We start from the raw sequence: 15162 nt of genomic DNA on the forward strand, positions 1-15162 counted from the left end.
ATAGAAGCAGTTGTTGATACTCATGTTTGTCGGCTTCGCACTGGGGCTGCTTAGGACGTGCTTCCTTTTGCCAAGTTATCCAGAGGAGCTGCCATCCATCTGGGATGCCGAGCACAGACATGGGCTAAATAAGGAGGGGCATTTGAAAGCACTGGATAATTAATGTAAGCATGAAATGCCCTTCTCTGACTGAGATATGGAAGCACAGCGGCAGCGGGGATCACTAGCCAGCACTTTCTGCATGTGCTGCAGATCTTAAATGCACAGAGCTGTGGTCCTTGGGGCAATGACGCTCCAGCACAAAGCCAGCCGGGGCTCCATGTCCCCACGGGGCAGCACCGCTGCCACACCATGCCCAACCCAAGCAACACCCCAACCCCGTCCTGGGGCAGGGAAAACCCCATGAAACCCCCATCTGCCGGCCGCTAGATGAGCCAGAGCATCCCAGCACCGCCAGTGCCAAACCCCAAGTGCCCCCAGCACAGCTCTAGGGGTACCCCCATGCCCAAGTGTCCCCGGGCATCCCCAGCGTCTCCAGCCCCTGCAGCGGCCCCACCGCCACCCAGCGGTGTGTGTGCTGCGGCGGGCGGGGGCGAGCGGGGACGAGCTGTAGCACATTTCCCTGCGGGGAGAGGCGGGACGGGGGGCCGGGCTGGAGCTGCAGCCGGGGGGGCCGGGGCGGGGCTGGAGCGGGGGCCGGGGCGGGGCGGCGGGGAGCGCCCAACCCCGGAACCGCTGCGGGCAGCCGGGTGCGGTCGGTCCCCGTCCCCGGTGCCCCCGCCGCGGTGCCGCACGGAGTCCAGCCATGGCCCGGCGCTGCCGGTAAGTTTGCCGACTCCCGGGGCTGCCCGCCGGAGCAGGATGCAGCAGCCCACGGGGCAGATTCTGGGTGTGCATCCCCGGCATGGGGGGGATGACCGGGTCGGGGGTGCGGGCTCTGGAGCCGGGTCTGGGGGTGCCCCGTTCCGCAGCCCCCAGGCTGCAGCCGGCAGCGGGGGCAGGCAGCTGCCTGCGTGCTCGGGAAAGGGCCCGCGGGGAGCGGGGTGTCCGTGCAAACCTGCACCCTGACCTTGGGGTGCGAGTGTTTCGTGCTCCGCCGTGTTGGGGCCGCGCACGTTTTTCTTGTGACGGGCAGGGGGTCTTGCCACCCGGAGAAGATTAAGGGAGCTCGGAGACACGTCCCCGGATCCCCTTGCAAAGTGCAGCTTTCACTTATGCCACTTAACAGGTGTTTTGACAGTGAAAACTTCAGCAGATGGGCTTACACAGCCGGCTGTTCAACATGCGGGGTCGGGTTTGAAGTGGTTTCTGGGACAGCCCCTCTGTCAGAAAGTGCCGCCAGCAGCGACGAGCAGCCGAAGCTGTTTGAGAAAACACAAATCCTTCTTTCCCTTTTTCTTTTTCCCTCTTGAGAAACTCGTGATGCCCAAAGGGCAAGTGCCTGGCACAGCAAACACCTGCAGCCCGATGGGGAATGAGGGTCAGGGGGTAGTGTCTGTGTGGCCAGATCCACATGCAGAAGAGCTGCCAGGGAGCACTTAAAGGGATTGATGATTACGTTTGGCCTGAGGCTGTCCAGCATCATGGTCTGTTGGATACAGACGGAAACCTGGGGTCCTGAGCCTCCAGCCCACCTCCATGAGCCACCCACAGCTCTCTGGAGCTGCTAGCACCTGGAGTTTCACGGTGACTCTATGGCTGGAAAATCGCAGGGACCGTGCCAGAGGGATGTGCTTGGGTTTCCATTTCTTTCCCATATCGCATTGTAGTACTCGGGTGTTGGGGTTGGTCTCGTGTTTCAGTCTGCCTCCGCATCCGAAATGCTGAGCACTCCCAAAGCGCTGAATCAGCTCTTTTAGAGAGGATTTGGGGTGAGATAGGGCACTGGGTCCCACTGTGGGGCAGTTTGTCTTGCAGGACAGAGATGAGCAGGAGTGAGATGAATGCCCATGGGAGCACCAGGGAGAGAGGCTGTTGGAGTGACAGAGTGGTAGATGGAGCACATCTTGTACCAGTAGGAACTGGGTTGGGCGATCAAAAGACAGCAGCAAAGACACCAAAATCTTTATGGCTGTGCATCTTCTGCAGCACACATGGCAAATGAAATAAGCTACTAGCGGACACTACTGTGTTAGCCCCCTGTGCCATGACCCTGCTTGGTGCTGGCTCCTTTGGTGGGATTGATGAAGTTATTGCAGTTATCACTCTTGTTTCTTTTTTTTTTTTTTTTTGGTCAAAGATTTCTATCATCCTGGCATGCTGGCACGTGGAACTGCTTGTATTTGGTGGTTTGCTTTCACTGTGGTTGGGCATGAGCTGACTGATTTTAAGGGATGACTCTGAGAAACGCTGACCCCACAGGTGCCAAGGCTCAGGGTTACCCCATGGACCACAGCTTTGGGGCTTTGGCTCCCCCAGGGGCTGTAGGACATCTCCAAGGTGGACACAGGCATGTCCCCAAAGGAAGAGCACCGCAGCTTTCTCTCCCATGTATCTGATGCACTTTGATACAAATGGACCAAGAGAGCTCACTTTGTTTTAAAGTCTCTGCAAATCTTTGTGGCTTGGACAAATTCGGGTGCTGTGATGTGCCTCCAGGCAGGGGAAGGAGAGAGCCCTCAGCCGCGGTTTAGTCATGAGCCAGCAGCACCGCAAGCGTTGTGAGTTAGAGTGAGAACCCAGCTTATTAAAACTTCATCTTGCTAATTAGCACAGGGCGAAGAACAAAGATGATGTTGTAAAGGGGGAATTGTCAGGGGTGTTAAATATTAAGTCATCTGCTGCCAGAATTTACTCTCAGCGGCTTTTTTGTACTTGTGGTCAGACACTGAATGAGGTGTCTAAATGGGTTTGGAATATCACTTGACACTGATGGCTTTAAAGGATATAACTTGGCTGCAAAGTGCCAATTCCTACAATATAGGTGAAAGTATTTAAGGCTGGGCAGAGCTAATGTTGCAGCTTCAAAGCTCCTGTCTGAGCTTGCAGATGGAGCGAGGTGCTGGCAGTGTGTCTGTGCTTTGCAGATGAGCTCTGTATTCATGGGCCCGCCCCCTGGAATTGGGGTTTATCCTTTGGGTGCCCAGTGCTGTTTAATCCTGGCTTACAAACCAGCTGGCAGCAGCAGGGCTGCTTGTTTCCTTTTGCTCAAGGAGCCTCGTTACTCTGCCGAATTATGGTTCTGCTTAAAATCACAAGATTTGGGGAGGCGAAAAAAAAAGGTACGAACTCTGGTTTGTTCTATATTCTACTTTCTGCTTCTGAAGAGTCTGTGAATGCAGGAGGGTGTGAGCCTTTGCTGGACCGTCCCGCTCACCTGGCAGGGAGGTGAGATGCCAGCCCGAATCCCGCGCCTTCAGGACCTGAGGCTTGGTGAAACTCGTCCCCTTTGTGCCGCTGTGATGTCTGCAGCATCTGCCTTCTGTCCGGGCCCTGCTGCCTCGGCACAGCCCGGCCAGAGGGCTGGCTGCTCACACGTCTGTCACGGTGCCTGAGAAAACACGCCGGTGACGTGCTGGGTCCCTCCTCCTGCCCGCGGACACATGCTGCTCGGGGCGCAGCCAGCTCATAGCCCCGAATCACCCCTGTGCGATGGAGAGGATGGAGTTCCTGGGGTTGCAGAGATGTAGCGGTGCTTATTTTTTGTGTGCTTAAAAAGCCATCTGTGGTGGAGCCAGGCGGCAGGCAGGGATCCCCAGGAGGTGATGGACGGGTAAGTACCAGCACTGTGCGCCCAGTGGGATGAGCCGCATCCTGGCCAGGGCTGTCTGTATCCAGCACCTGGGTGCTGTGGGGAATTTGCTGCCGTGTCCCCCACGGGGACAGCAGCCCCAGCAGCAAGCGGCTGTCGCGTTGCAGGAGGTGCAGAGATCCCCCCCGTGCAGTCTTTCCCCAACCTGCTCAGGCCAGGCAGTGTGTCAGTCCCTGCTGTGACCGCAGTGGGGACAGTGAAGGTGGGGGACCTCCGGGAAGGAGGCACTGTGTCCCCCCTGCCTGCCCCTGTCCCGCTGCCCTGGCTCAGGATCTGGGGCTCTGTACCACCTACATTATCCCCAGGGGTGGCTAGTGCCCCATGGGGATAAACCCAGGGCCCCAGGGTGGTATTAGGGGGATGCTTGTGGGTGGCTCCGCAGGGCTGGGGGAGGAATTGGTGCCTCTGGTCTACAGGGGGTGGGGAGGCTGGTGCATGTGAGAAGCACCTGCGCCCTGTGCCAGCACTGACTCCCGGTGCCCCTGCCTGTCCCACACGCTCCCATCAGCACCAAGGAGCTGTAATGGTGTTTTCACCATTTATGACTCTGAAAAGTTCCACAGAGAACTCCAGTACTGCTGCAGACCCCTCCAAGGGAAATTAACCCCCAGGAAGGGTTTTCTTATCTCTTATGTCAGGTTTACAGAGAAGAGTTTACAACTTTTGCAGAGAAGTAATTTCACCTTTAATTTACCATCGTAATGCCCTGGTATTTTATGGGGTTGGAAATGCCTCTTGGTGGAATCTGCAGTGTTTCCTTAGTTCAACTCCTGCCAAGATGTTTGGCGAGGCGGCAGATGCACCTTGCACTGGAGGGGAAGGTTCCTGGTATCCCCATGTGGAAAATGGGTGCATGTCCCCAGCACAAGCTTGGCCCCCATCACAATTCAGACTGGACCCTGCCAGGGTGATAGGGACCACCTAAATGTTATTGACCCTCTTTAAAGGAATGCCCTAATTGCAAAGTCACTGGGGTTAGTGGTGCTGTGGGTCTCGCAGCCCGTGGTTAGCAGCAATGTTGGTAAAAATAGAAGCGGCCAAAAAATGGATTTTTATTTTTGGTCTGTAAAGTGTGTCCTGCTCAGATGTTTAGCTTTCATCTGGAGTTGAGGCAAGATGACTCGCAGCTTCTACAGAAGGGGAAAAAAAAGCTTTGTTTTGGGTCAGCTGGGAAGCTCCAGCACAGCAAGCTGCAAACATGCTGTTTGGCTTTGACATCCTCTCTTCCTGTTTTCTTTTCTTTCTTTTTTTTTTTTTTTTTTTTTGAGGAGTTAAGGGTCACCACAATGTCATCTTGGAGCCAAATAACAAGTTTGCATTAAAAAAAAGAGTCAAAGCAGGCTTTGCATGAGCAGGCACCTCTGCAGGCTGTGACTTGCAATGAGAAGTGGCACTTGTCTCTGGGGAGCTTGGGAGACTTACCTCTCATCTGGGATGAGGCCAAATCACCAGCTGAAGAACAGTACGTGTCGTTAACAAGGCAAAAAAAAGAGAGGGGCCAATGGGCACAGAGTGAGGTCCTGTTTTCAGAGACCTCCCTGGCCTGTTGGTGCTCTGGGCGATGCCTGCAAACACCCTTCTCAGCATCCTTGCTGGAGTGGTACCCAAGCGGATGATGTCCATCAGCCCAGGGCAGCCACAGGGATTTGATCCTGGCCCAGACAGAGTGACCAGGCAGGATTAAATCTGCCAGCTGGGACACTCAGCTTGCACATCCCTCTGAGGCAGATCAGCATACAAGGGCCACAAGAGGCTGCACAACCTTTCTTTAAGAACACATTACTGGCAGCAGCAGTGACAGCTCCTTCGTGTATGTCATGAGCTCCAGCCCATGGTGGGGAAAAGAAGCAGCCTAAAAATAGAGTGTCTTTGAAATAGTTCATAAATAATAAATGGGCCTCTTGAAAGGGAAGTGAAAATCCAGAAACTTCCTGAAGCCTTGGGAGCTGCTGTGTTGCTCTCAGTTTTAGGTGGAGGTAGCCAGTCCTGCTGCAGCAGGATGAGCCATTTCTCAGGCTTAAAACCCTACCTGAGAGCTGGGAAAGAGAGCACCATTTGTTTCATCTTTTTTTTTTTTTTTTCAGAAAATGTGAAAACTTTCTAGAAATATTTTCCCAAATAATTTGAACGTCCTGCATTTTATTTTGTCCCCCCTTGTGCTTTGCAGTCCCCAGATAAGCCATGCATGAGACACAGGCGTGCCTCTGGTAGGGGTAGGTATTTGCACTTCCCTCTCTGGCATCCCAAAAATCCCCAGTGCCAAGAGGGAGGGAGCTCGTTTGGGCTCAGTGTACCCATCTGTATTTCCAGAAGTGTCCTGCCACTTGTGGCTTTGCTCCACTGCACTGGTTTTGGCTAAGACCCTTCTGCAAACCTTCCTCCCCCGCAACCCCAGTACTGTCCTGTGCTGCGTCTTGTTCACCCTGAAACCAAGGAGGGGTTGATAGAGGGAATGAGTGTTTATCCCACGCACAGCTACTTGCCACCACTGTGTCCTCTTTGCCTTCATTGCTCCATTTTTGCTGGGCTCAGCCAGCCTCACATCACACGTGCTGGTGGCTGAAGGTCCCGTTCCTGGGGTGCAGGAACCAGCTCTGGGTAACACAATCGGGGTTGTTGCAGTCACCCCTGTCCCGTGCCGGAGCTCCCCGCCAATGAGCGAGGGCTCTCTGGGACTTGGCTATGGGACAAGTCGTTTAGCTAAACCTGTTCAGGCTAATCGCTTCCTAATGCTGCCATAATCCCATTTAAAGCAACTGGCAGCCTAGAAAGTTACCAGCTCCCAGGGGAAGGTTAAAATGACTGGGCCAGCAATGAAAAGGTTCCTCCAGCTGCAATGTCTGACAACAATACATGCTTCAAGATGAATATAAAACGCTGTTTTGTTGAGCCCATGCCCAGGTGTTGCTCTGGGCTTATACCTGGGCATCGCCATGGTGGAGTAGCAAGTTTTAGATGATGCTCAGACACCCCTTTCTGCTTTGCTCATCCTTTTTGGGAGGAAGATTTGTCCAAGGTGCAGAGGACGATGTACTCCGGCTTGTCACACCTGCAGCAGAGAGAGGGTTCAACATTTCCTTTTGGATCTTCTTCTTCTTCCTTTTTTTTTTTTTTAAAAAAAAAAAAAACAGCCACATTAGAGAGAGTCCCTGCAAGCAGCTTTGTTTGTGCCTGAAAAGAGTTTGGTCTTTGGTTGTTGTGGGTTTTTTTGTTTTGTTTTGTTTTGTTTCCTCCAGTTTGCCCAGAGCCCGCAGGCTTGCAGCACCGGGGCTTGGGGAGGATGTGATGTGCCCATGTTTGCTGGCACTAGGAAGGTACCAGCCAGCTGGTCTGTGGCTCTGCAGCTCCTCTCCTTCCCCTGCTCCTCCTGCAGCTGAGTTTGTTTCTCTCTTTCCTGTGTCCTTACTTTACTTTTCCCCTCTGGATTCCCGACGCTGTGCTTGGCTGAGCCCAGCCAGCCTGTGGCCAAGGAAAAGCCATTAAGCTCTTGGCACATCCCACATCCCCGGGGCCTCGCAGGGAGGAATGGGCTGGAGCTGCAACACAGCCAGGAGCTGTGAGGGATGGAGGAAGAGCCCTTTGGAGGTCCTGCACTGCTCACTCCTAACAAAATTAGCTTTTCTTGCACCTGGAGCTGTTGCAAGGGTCTGCATGCATGGCAGGAGCTAGCTGCCGTCCTTGTCTGCTGGCATGGTACCTCCCACAGCCATGCTTTGCTGCACAACACACCCCCTACATGCCCCCCAAAACCCGCAATGAAACAAGGTACCCCAGGCCCATTTGGCCATCCAGGGGCTGCAGACAAACTGTGATTTACCCACCTTCTCTGCAAAGTACCGCACAGCTGGAGTTGCTGGGGCATGTTAAGGACAGAGAGGGGATGGTGCTGCAGATAAGTCAAATCTGCCAGGGAGGCACTTTGAGCAGAATTAGGAGCGGCTGCCTGTAATTCATTATGTGGTGTCTTTTGTCACTCTTGATTAGCCATGTCCCACTGTCAGTGGACTTGATCCAGCCCCTGCTCAGCCTCCTCCTACCCTCTCCCAGTCTCTGCTTCTGCCTTACCCAACAACAACAACAACAACAACAAATATGGTCTACTTTGGTCCTTATTGCCCTGGGGTTGTTCTCTCTGGGGGCTCAGGCCGTTCTCTGCACCAGTGGCCTGCCCAGGGTAATCGGAGACGATGTCCGGTACGGGGTGTACAGCACCTGGCACGTCGCAGCCCAGCAGCGGGGGGCTGGGGGAACTGCTGAGCTTGAGCCAGCGAATGGATGGCAAGGCATCCCTTGATTCAGAAGTTCTGAGACTATTTATATCCTCCTCTTTTTCAGAGACGGACAGGTGCTCTGGGACTCACTGGAGGTGGGAACTCCCCTATCAGTTTTTTTCTCCTGAGAGGCCCAGGCTTGCCACAAAGAAACCTTCCTTCCCACTCCTCTGCAAAAAGCTCTAGGGAAAACAGAGCACCATGTACACCTTCCTGCCCGAGAACTTCACGCCGGTGAAGCAGAAGCCCTCCAAGGAGCTGAGGCCCATGCTCGGGGCCATCTTGCTGGGCCTCGTCCTGTTCATCGCCGCGGTGGTGGCCTGGTGCTACTACACGGTGTCCCTGCGGAAGGCGGAGCGGCTCAAGACGGAGCTGATGGACCTGCGGGCGGACGGCTTTGTCATCAGGAACCAGCACGGGGAGGTGGTTTTCCGTCTGGCCTTCCGCTCGGGCAGCCTCGACCTGGAGTCGTGCTCCAAGGAGGGCGAGATTTTGAGCTGCACGCGGTCGGGACGGGGGCCGCTCAACTTCTTCATCCAGACGGTGAAGCCCAAGGACACGGTGATGTGCTACCGCGTGCGCTGGGAGGAGCTGGCGGCCGGCCCGGCGGTGGAGCACACCATGTTCTGGGAGGACGCCCACTGGTACGGGGGCTCGGAGATGAGCACCCAGCACTGGCCCATCCGCCTGGCCGGCTACCAGGAGCCCGTGCCCTACGTGACGAGCGACGTCTACTCCTTCCGCGACAGCTTCGGCGGCATCCTGGAGCGCTACTGGCTCTCCTCCAAGGCGGCGGCCATCAAGATCAACGACTCCGTGCCCTTCCACCTGGGCTTCAACGCCACCGAGCGCACCCTCTTCTTCCAGGCCCGCTACAAGGACTCGCCCTACAAGCCGCCGCCGGGGCAGCAGCCCTTCCCCGAGCTCAGCTACCGCGTCTGCGTGGGCTCCGACGTCACCTCCATCCACAAGTACATGGTGCGCCGGTACTTCAACAAGCCCTCCAAGATCCCTGCCGAGAACGCCTTCCGATACCCCATCTGGTCCACCTGGGCCCTCTACAAGAACGATATCGACCAGGATAAACTGTTGCGTTTTGCTGAAAAGATCAAGAAGTACCGTTTTAACTGCAGCCACATTGAAATTGATGACACGTACACACAAGCCTATGGGGACTTTGACTTTGACCCCATCAAGTTCCCCAATGTAACAGAGATGTTTGAAAAACTGAGGGAGGATGGGTTTAAGGTCACCCTGTGGACTCACCCTTTCATAAACTACAACTCCTCCAATTTTGGGGTGGGGATTGAGCGTCAGCTGTTCATCAAGGAGCCGTCGGGGCGGCTGCCGGCCATGGTGGAGTGGTGGAACGGCATCGGGGCCATCCTGGACTTCACCAACCCAGCAGCCCGGGACTGGTTCCAGAGCCACCTGCGCCAGCTCCGACACAAGTATGGCATTTCGTCCTTCAAGTTCGACGCAGGCGAGACCAGCTACCTGCCCAAGCAGTTCAGCACCTTCCGCCCGCTCTCGGACCCCAGCATCTGGTCGCGGCGCTACACGGAGATGGCCATTCCCTTCTACGAGCTGGCCGAGGTGCGGGTGGGCTACCAGTCGCAGAACATCTCCTGCTTCTTCCGCATCATTGACCGCGACTCTGTCTGGGGCTACGAGCTCGGCCTCAAGTCCCTCATCCCCACGGTGCTCACCATCAGCATGCTGGGGTACCCCTTCATATCTGCTGACATGATTGGGGGGAATTTTTTCCCCAATAAGACAGAAGGGGCAGTGGAAATCCCTGACCGGGAGCTGTACATTCGGTGGCTGGAGCTCTCGGCCTTCATGCCCTCCATGCAGTTCTCCATCCCACCCTGGCTCTATGACAAAGAGGTGGTGGAGATTGCACAGAAGTTCACAGAGCTCCACGAGTCACTGGTGGCCCCACTGCTGCTGGAGCTGGCTGGGGAGGTCACCGACACTGGGGACCCCATCATCCGTCCCATCTGGTGGATCTCACCCCGCGACGAGGCCACTCACAGGATCGACTCCCAGTTCCTCATTGGTGACACCCTCATGGTGGCCCCTGTCCTGGAGATGGGCAAGCAGGAGCGTGACGTCTACCTGCCAGCGGGCAAGTGGCGCAGCTACAAGGGGGAGTTGTTTGAGAAGACCCCGGTGCTGCTCACAGACTATCCTGTTGACCTGGATGAAATCGCCTATTTCCTCTGGGTTTCCTAACAGGATCCTCCATCAGTTTTGGGATAACTATGCCTTACCTAGGACTTTGTAACAAATAATAATTCTAATTGCACATTTTGTTTGACAATGGGGATAAGGATTGGAATTAAATAGACTTAACTGTCCTTGGGTTAATCTTTTTTTATTCGGAGGCGAGCTGAGCTTTTTTTCAATTTGGGGCAGGTAGGAGACTCCAGTTGGGTTACCATGGGCAGATTTTTCCGTGTATAGGTCAGGAAGTAGTTGTCAGTCTGTCTGCAGACACATGGTAAACCAAATACTTTTTCAGTTCTCAAGGATCTGAAGAGGTGGAGGTTGCTTAATGCCAGTGGGAGCATTTCTGGTCTCGTGGGAGAGTCCAGCGCTGGGCTTGGGGGTGTGTGAAGTGGGAGGGTTGCTACAGCACAGCCTGCCTTATGTTTTATAAGATGAAAAATTATTCAAAAGGCTTTTTTAAGAGCAGAAAACAAATTAGAGATACATATATATATATATATATATACACATATATTTTTCCCCACTTTGATCTAGTTGGCACTGGACTAATACTTGCCCCATCCTCCCGCTTTCCTGGGTACCAGGCAGGCCAGGTTACTCGAATTATGTCCAGGTATTTTAACTGTATGGGCTGCATCTCACTTGCTGTGGCAGCTGCATCCCACATCCTCACCCATTTAACACCCACAGCAAGGCACTTGCCTGTGTGTTTTGCCTTGGGTGTCAACATTGCCCTTCCTAGAGCAGAGCTGTCCATACCAGCATGCACCATTAGTCTTTTTAAAGGACTTAGGGCCCCACTTCTTTACATGATTATGCTGCCAATATCATCCTTTTTGGTTTTTAAGGACAGTTGAGCTTTCAGGTCTGTTGCCAGCAGAAGGACTGCCTGGAGCAAAGTGGTTCTTACAAATTACGTGCAGCTCTTCCCTGGGAACAGAAGGTTCCCATGAGTGGCACGCGTTTTGGATTGACAGTGACGTTTGCTGCTAGCCGGCTTGTTAGTGGGTGGAAAACACCAGCTTTTGCACTGATGGGTTTGTGCCAGCGGGTGTTCTCACCGCACCCGCGGAAATGTTCTCATCTACCATGAGATTAAGCTAATATCAATCTCCGTCTCAGGTTGCAGTTAGAGGTGATGATTTTGTTGAGATTTTTTGTGAAGCAGCCCTCCTCTCTCCCCAGGAGGGCACATTTGGTGGCATGATCCTGTGCCCCAAGTCCCCAGCAGCCATGGTGGAGAAGCAGAGATGTCTCCCAGCTTTGTAATTTAGTTTTGTGCAGGAAGATGCATTTACAGAGAGCCGTGGGCAATCTCTGCTCTGAGAAAGAGCAAACAAGACTGAAGCCTGGCAGCCCTCCACCCCAGGGCAGGACCTTCTCGGCTGTGCCCTGGTTGGGAGTGCATTTCAGCCCCTGAATTTTGAATGACCTCTGCAGAGTTGAACAGCATTGGCTGGGAAGGTTTGGGGCACCCTGCCCAGGCGACAGCGAACCAAAGAGAGTTCAGCATCTGCAGGGTTTCTCGTGGGATCTTGTCTGGGCTGAGCATGGGTCTGGTATGAGCCTGTCACCTGGGGAGATGGAGCTGTGTTTTGGGTAAGGTTGGGTACCAGTGGAGATCATTCTCAAAGCCCATCTCCTGCATTGCAGAGGAGGCAGAAAAGGAGATGTGCTAAACCTGAGGTTTGTGATGGGATCCAGAGTGAAAATTCAGGTTTGAGGCAAAATCAGAAGTGCTTTCATAGTTAAGAAGTGAGGAAGTCCAGTTTGATGGACTCTTTGGAGCGTCCCTTGTGGTCTGAATCTGCCCTGCATAATTTGGTGTTTCAGGCTCAAAATGCAATGCAAGGGAGCACTATAGGTCCCTGCCCAGCGGGAGAACAAGCGTGTCCCAAAGTCTGTTTCTTGTGGCTTTAAGATAAAAAGGACTCAGGTTTGTTCCCTGCCATCAGTACAAACAGCAGTTGTGTTACAAGCTACAGACACCTTCTGGCAAAGGGTTAATCCTGAAGCCCCAGTGTCAGTCATCAGGACAGTGACAGGATTTGGCCTTTTGACTAGAAGCTGGAGATGAATGGTAGAATAGTTTGGGTTGGAAGGAACCTTCAAAGGTCATCTAGTGCAAACCCCTTGGGTCTGATCACAGCCTGCAAGGAGGACAGGGTGCAGAGGGGGGCTTCTCCAGTGCTAGAAATCCATAAAGGCTCTGTGGGGCTCCGCCTCTTCACTCTCAGCCTTTGCTTGTGAAATATTTGTCCTCCCTTCGCATGGGGGTCATTGGGTGGAGGAGATGCTGCTGCACAGCTCAGCCACCAGTGAAGATGAGGGAACATGGGCACAGGACTTCATGGGAAGGGTTCCAGAGTGATTGGGGGATGTTGGGTCTTCTCCACTGTCCCACTCGCCACATTCCTCACTAGTAAGGGGTGAGGCTACGTGAAGAGAAGCCCAGCATTCCCATTACTATCCCATTATTATGAAAATGGAGCAGCCAGATGAGTGCCTTCAGTCCCCTTGTAGTGGTTTCAGGCACTGTCAGGAAGGTCACAGAGGAAATACACTGTTAAATACACCGTCCTTCTTTCCCTCCCCTCTAAAGAAAGGATTTTATTATCAAAGTTTTAATTTTCTTTTTATTTAACTAAATAAATGTGTAAGATTACACAGTGCCCTTATTTTTATAAATGCTATAGCTATGGCATAGGTTGTTGTGGCTAGTCAGTGCTCAAGCTAGGAGAAAGATAAAGCTGTTGGGAGGACATAAGGGATGATGCTGAAGAACAGGTCCATATGGGTGGCTCGGGGACAGGCTCAGCAGTGCTGCCTCAAGTTATCTCAAAGGCCCCTAGGTGCCTTTTCCATCCAGCTTTTCAACAAAATGCTATGCTGTAGCCCTGCAGGACTCAAGGACCTCACAGATCACAAGCACTGTGTGCACCGATACCTCGGGAACTGCTAGCCAGGGAGATTTCTCTGATTTACACCATGGGTAGGCATCAAAAACCGGGTTTAGTTTGAGTCAGCCAAGGAAAAGCCCCGAAAGAGGTTTTGTGTTTTGGTTCAGCCTTCGGCGCCCCAGCCCGTGGCTGATCATGGCTGAGCAGCAGGTCAACATGATGCCCATGTGATTGAATTTTGAAGCTTGCACTGTCATGTACTGGGTTTTCTGGATGCTTGTGTTTGCGCATGTCGTCCTGTGTCAGACTGTAATGCTGGTGGGTTTGTTTTTAACCACTTTTCTAATTATTAATTGTTATGAAAACAAAGCTGTAACATGAATCACCTTGATTGATATAAAACTTTGGAAAACAAAAAGAAGTTTGACTACGTCCATCTGTACCAAGTATGTGGGGCCAGTGGTTTGGGCAGATTTGGGGCTTTTTACATCCAGACTTCACCAAAATCAAAGACGAGACTGTGGCTTATTTAAAGCTTGCAGCTTTGATATATGTCTTAAAAAGAGGAGCTGGCAGCCCCTCTGCTCTTCTGTTTGCAGTGGTGCCAGATGGGGATGTGGAGATGAACCATTGGTGTGGGTCACGGATCGCCCTGCCTTGGGTTCCACCAGTCAAGGGAATAGCCATGTCTCAGGGCTGGCCTGGAAAATATCATGTCCAGGCAAACCCTAATGCTGCGTCCACCCCCAGGGGTGGGGACCAGACCATCTGCACCCCTATTTCTGATGACATCCACCCAAAAAGTGACCACTGACACTGACTCGGGGGGGTTTGCTGGTCCACACTGCTCTCACTTTGGGACTATTTGCAGGTGCTGAAGAAGAGGAGCCTGCTCTTGGCTTCCCGTGGGCACTCCAGACAGTCCATGTCCATCTTGGCCCTGATGTCACCACTGCATCCGGGAACCCCTTTCTAGATGGGGCTGATGGCTGGGAGGGTACAGTGTAATGTTTGTGGCTGTGGGAGTGACAGAAACAGAGTGTGTGAAACTTGTTTGGGACCCTGCTTTGCCCCATGCCACCCCCTCTTCCCCACACAGTGTCTTTCCTGCCCTTTCAATCTGTTACTGCATGAACAACAGCCTGCCTTGGCACCACTAGCACTGACCAACACATGCAGCTTGGCTTGAGGGATGAGAAGCACTTCAATTTGCTCCTTTTGCAATAAATTATATATTTTCCCAACGCTTTGCCTTCTCGCTTGGATGCAAGCATCATCCTTACACTCAGCTGATGTTCAGCAGGAGGTGGGATGAAGCTGGTGCTGACTGGAGACCTGCAGGCAGATTGGCAGTTTGCAACACCTGAAGTCTTGCAGCAAATCCTCAGTAACACAGGAGTCCTTCCTGGAATAAGGTGGGTTTGGTTCTTTGTTTTGGTTTGCATCCTCCCAAAAGCAGGTGCTGTGTGCAGGGAGGGTGCGTGAGGCTCACTGGGGATGTGGGGACAGTGAGCAGGGTCTGCTCTGTGCTGGTTCCCAGCTTGGTGGGAGTACTTGGAAACGTGTCCGTGGCTGTGTATGACACAGGGAGGGAGTCTTAATGCCAAAGTCCAGACCCCAGTGGGGCTACAGCAAAAGCCCAATTTGTTTCAAAGCAGATTTCAGCGAGGTACCTGTGGGCCACAACAGCTGACCCACATGATCCCAGCTGGGAGAGTGTCCATCCCTACCCAGAATCACAGCTTTTATTCAAAGTAAGAAAAAAAGCCAGCAATTTTTGGGAAAGACTGTGGTGAAAGTACAAGCTGACAGCAGCAGAGTCCCTTCGGGCACATGGCCAGGCTGGCAGCATGAGGAGGAAAACAACCTTCTCAATCAATACTCATCCCAAGCTGGGCAGAAGCTGCCAGCCTGAGGGTACCTTACACCAAGAGAGCCATAAAAATGGTCTGGGCTGACGCAAAATCCCAGAGGCCAATTAGAGAAAAGCAGTGATTTTAATCTA

The 15162-nt window shown here is 53.2% G+C and overlaps 1 protein-coding gene across 2 annotated transcripts; it reads left to right on the plus strand.

Annotated features, from left to right (window-relative positions):
* Positions 1-686: 686 nt before the first annotated feature.
* MYORG (myogenesis regulating glycosidase) lies at positions 687-10385 on the plus strand. 2 transcript variants are annotated; one of them, XM_082074406.1, is made up of 3 exons: positions 698-822; positions 3267-3712; positions 8087-10385. In XM_082074406.1, exon 3 carries the CDS (start codon positions 8224-8226, stop codon positions 10258-10260), a length of 2037 nt encoding a protein of 678 aa, XP_081930532.1. In that variant the 5' UTR covers positions 698-822; positions 3267-3712; positions 8087-8223; the 3' UTR covers positions 10261-10385. The 2 variants fall into 2 exon arrangements, with proteins under 2 accessions (XP_081930531.1, XP_081930532.1); XM_082074405.1 differs by lacking the exon at positions 3267-3712 and having other exon boundaries at positions 687-822.
* The last annotated feature ends 4777 nt before the right edge of the window (positions 10386-15162 follow it).

The sequence above is a fragment of the Streptopelia decaocto genome (genome assembly GCF_964273445.1).
Source record: "Streptopelia decaocto genome assembly, chromosome: Z".
Taxonomy (NCBI): domain Eukaryota; kingdom Metazoa; phylum Chordata; class Aves; order Columbiformes; family Columbidae; genus Streptopelia; species Streptopelia decaocto.

Bases quoted from the DNA above. Each gene is read 5' to 3' on its own strand.
- MYORG (XM_082074405.1), top strand. From the start codon at position 8,224: ATGTACACCTTCCTGCCCGAGAACTTCACGCCGGTGAAGCAGAAGCCC.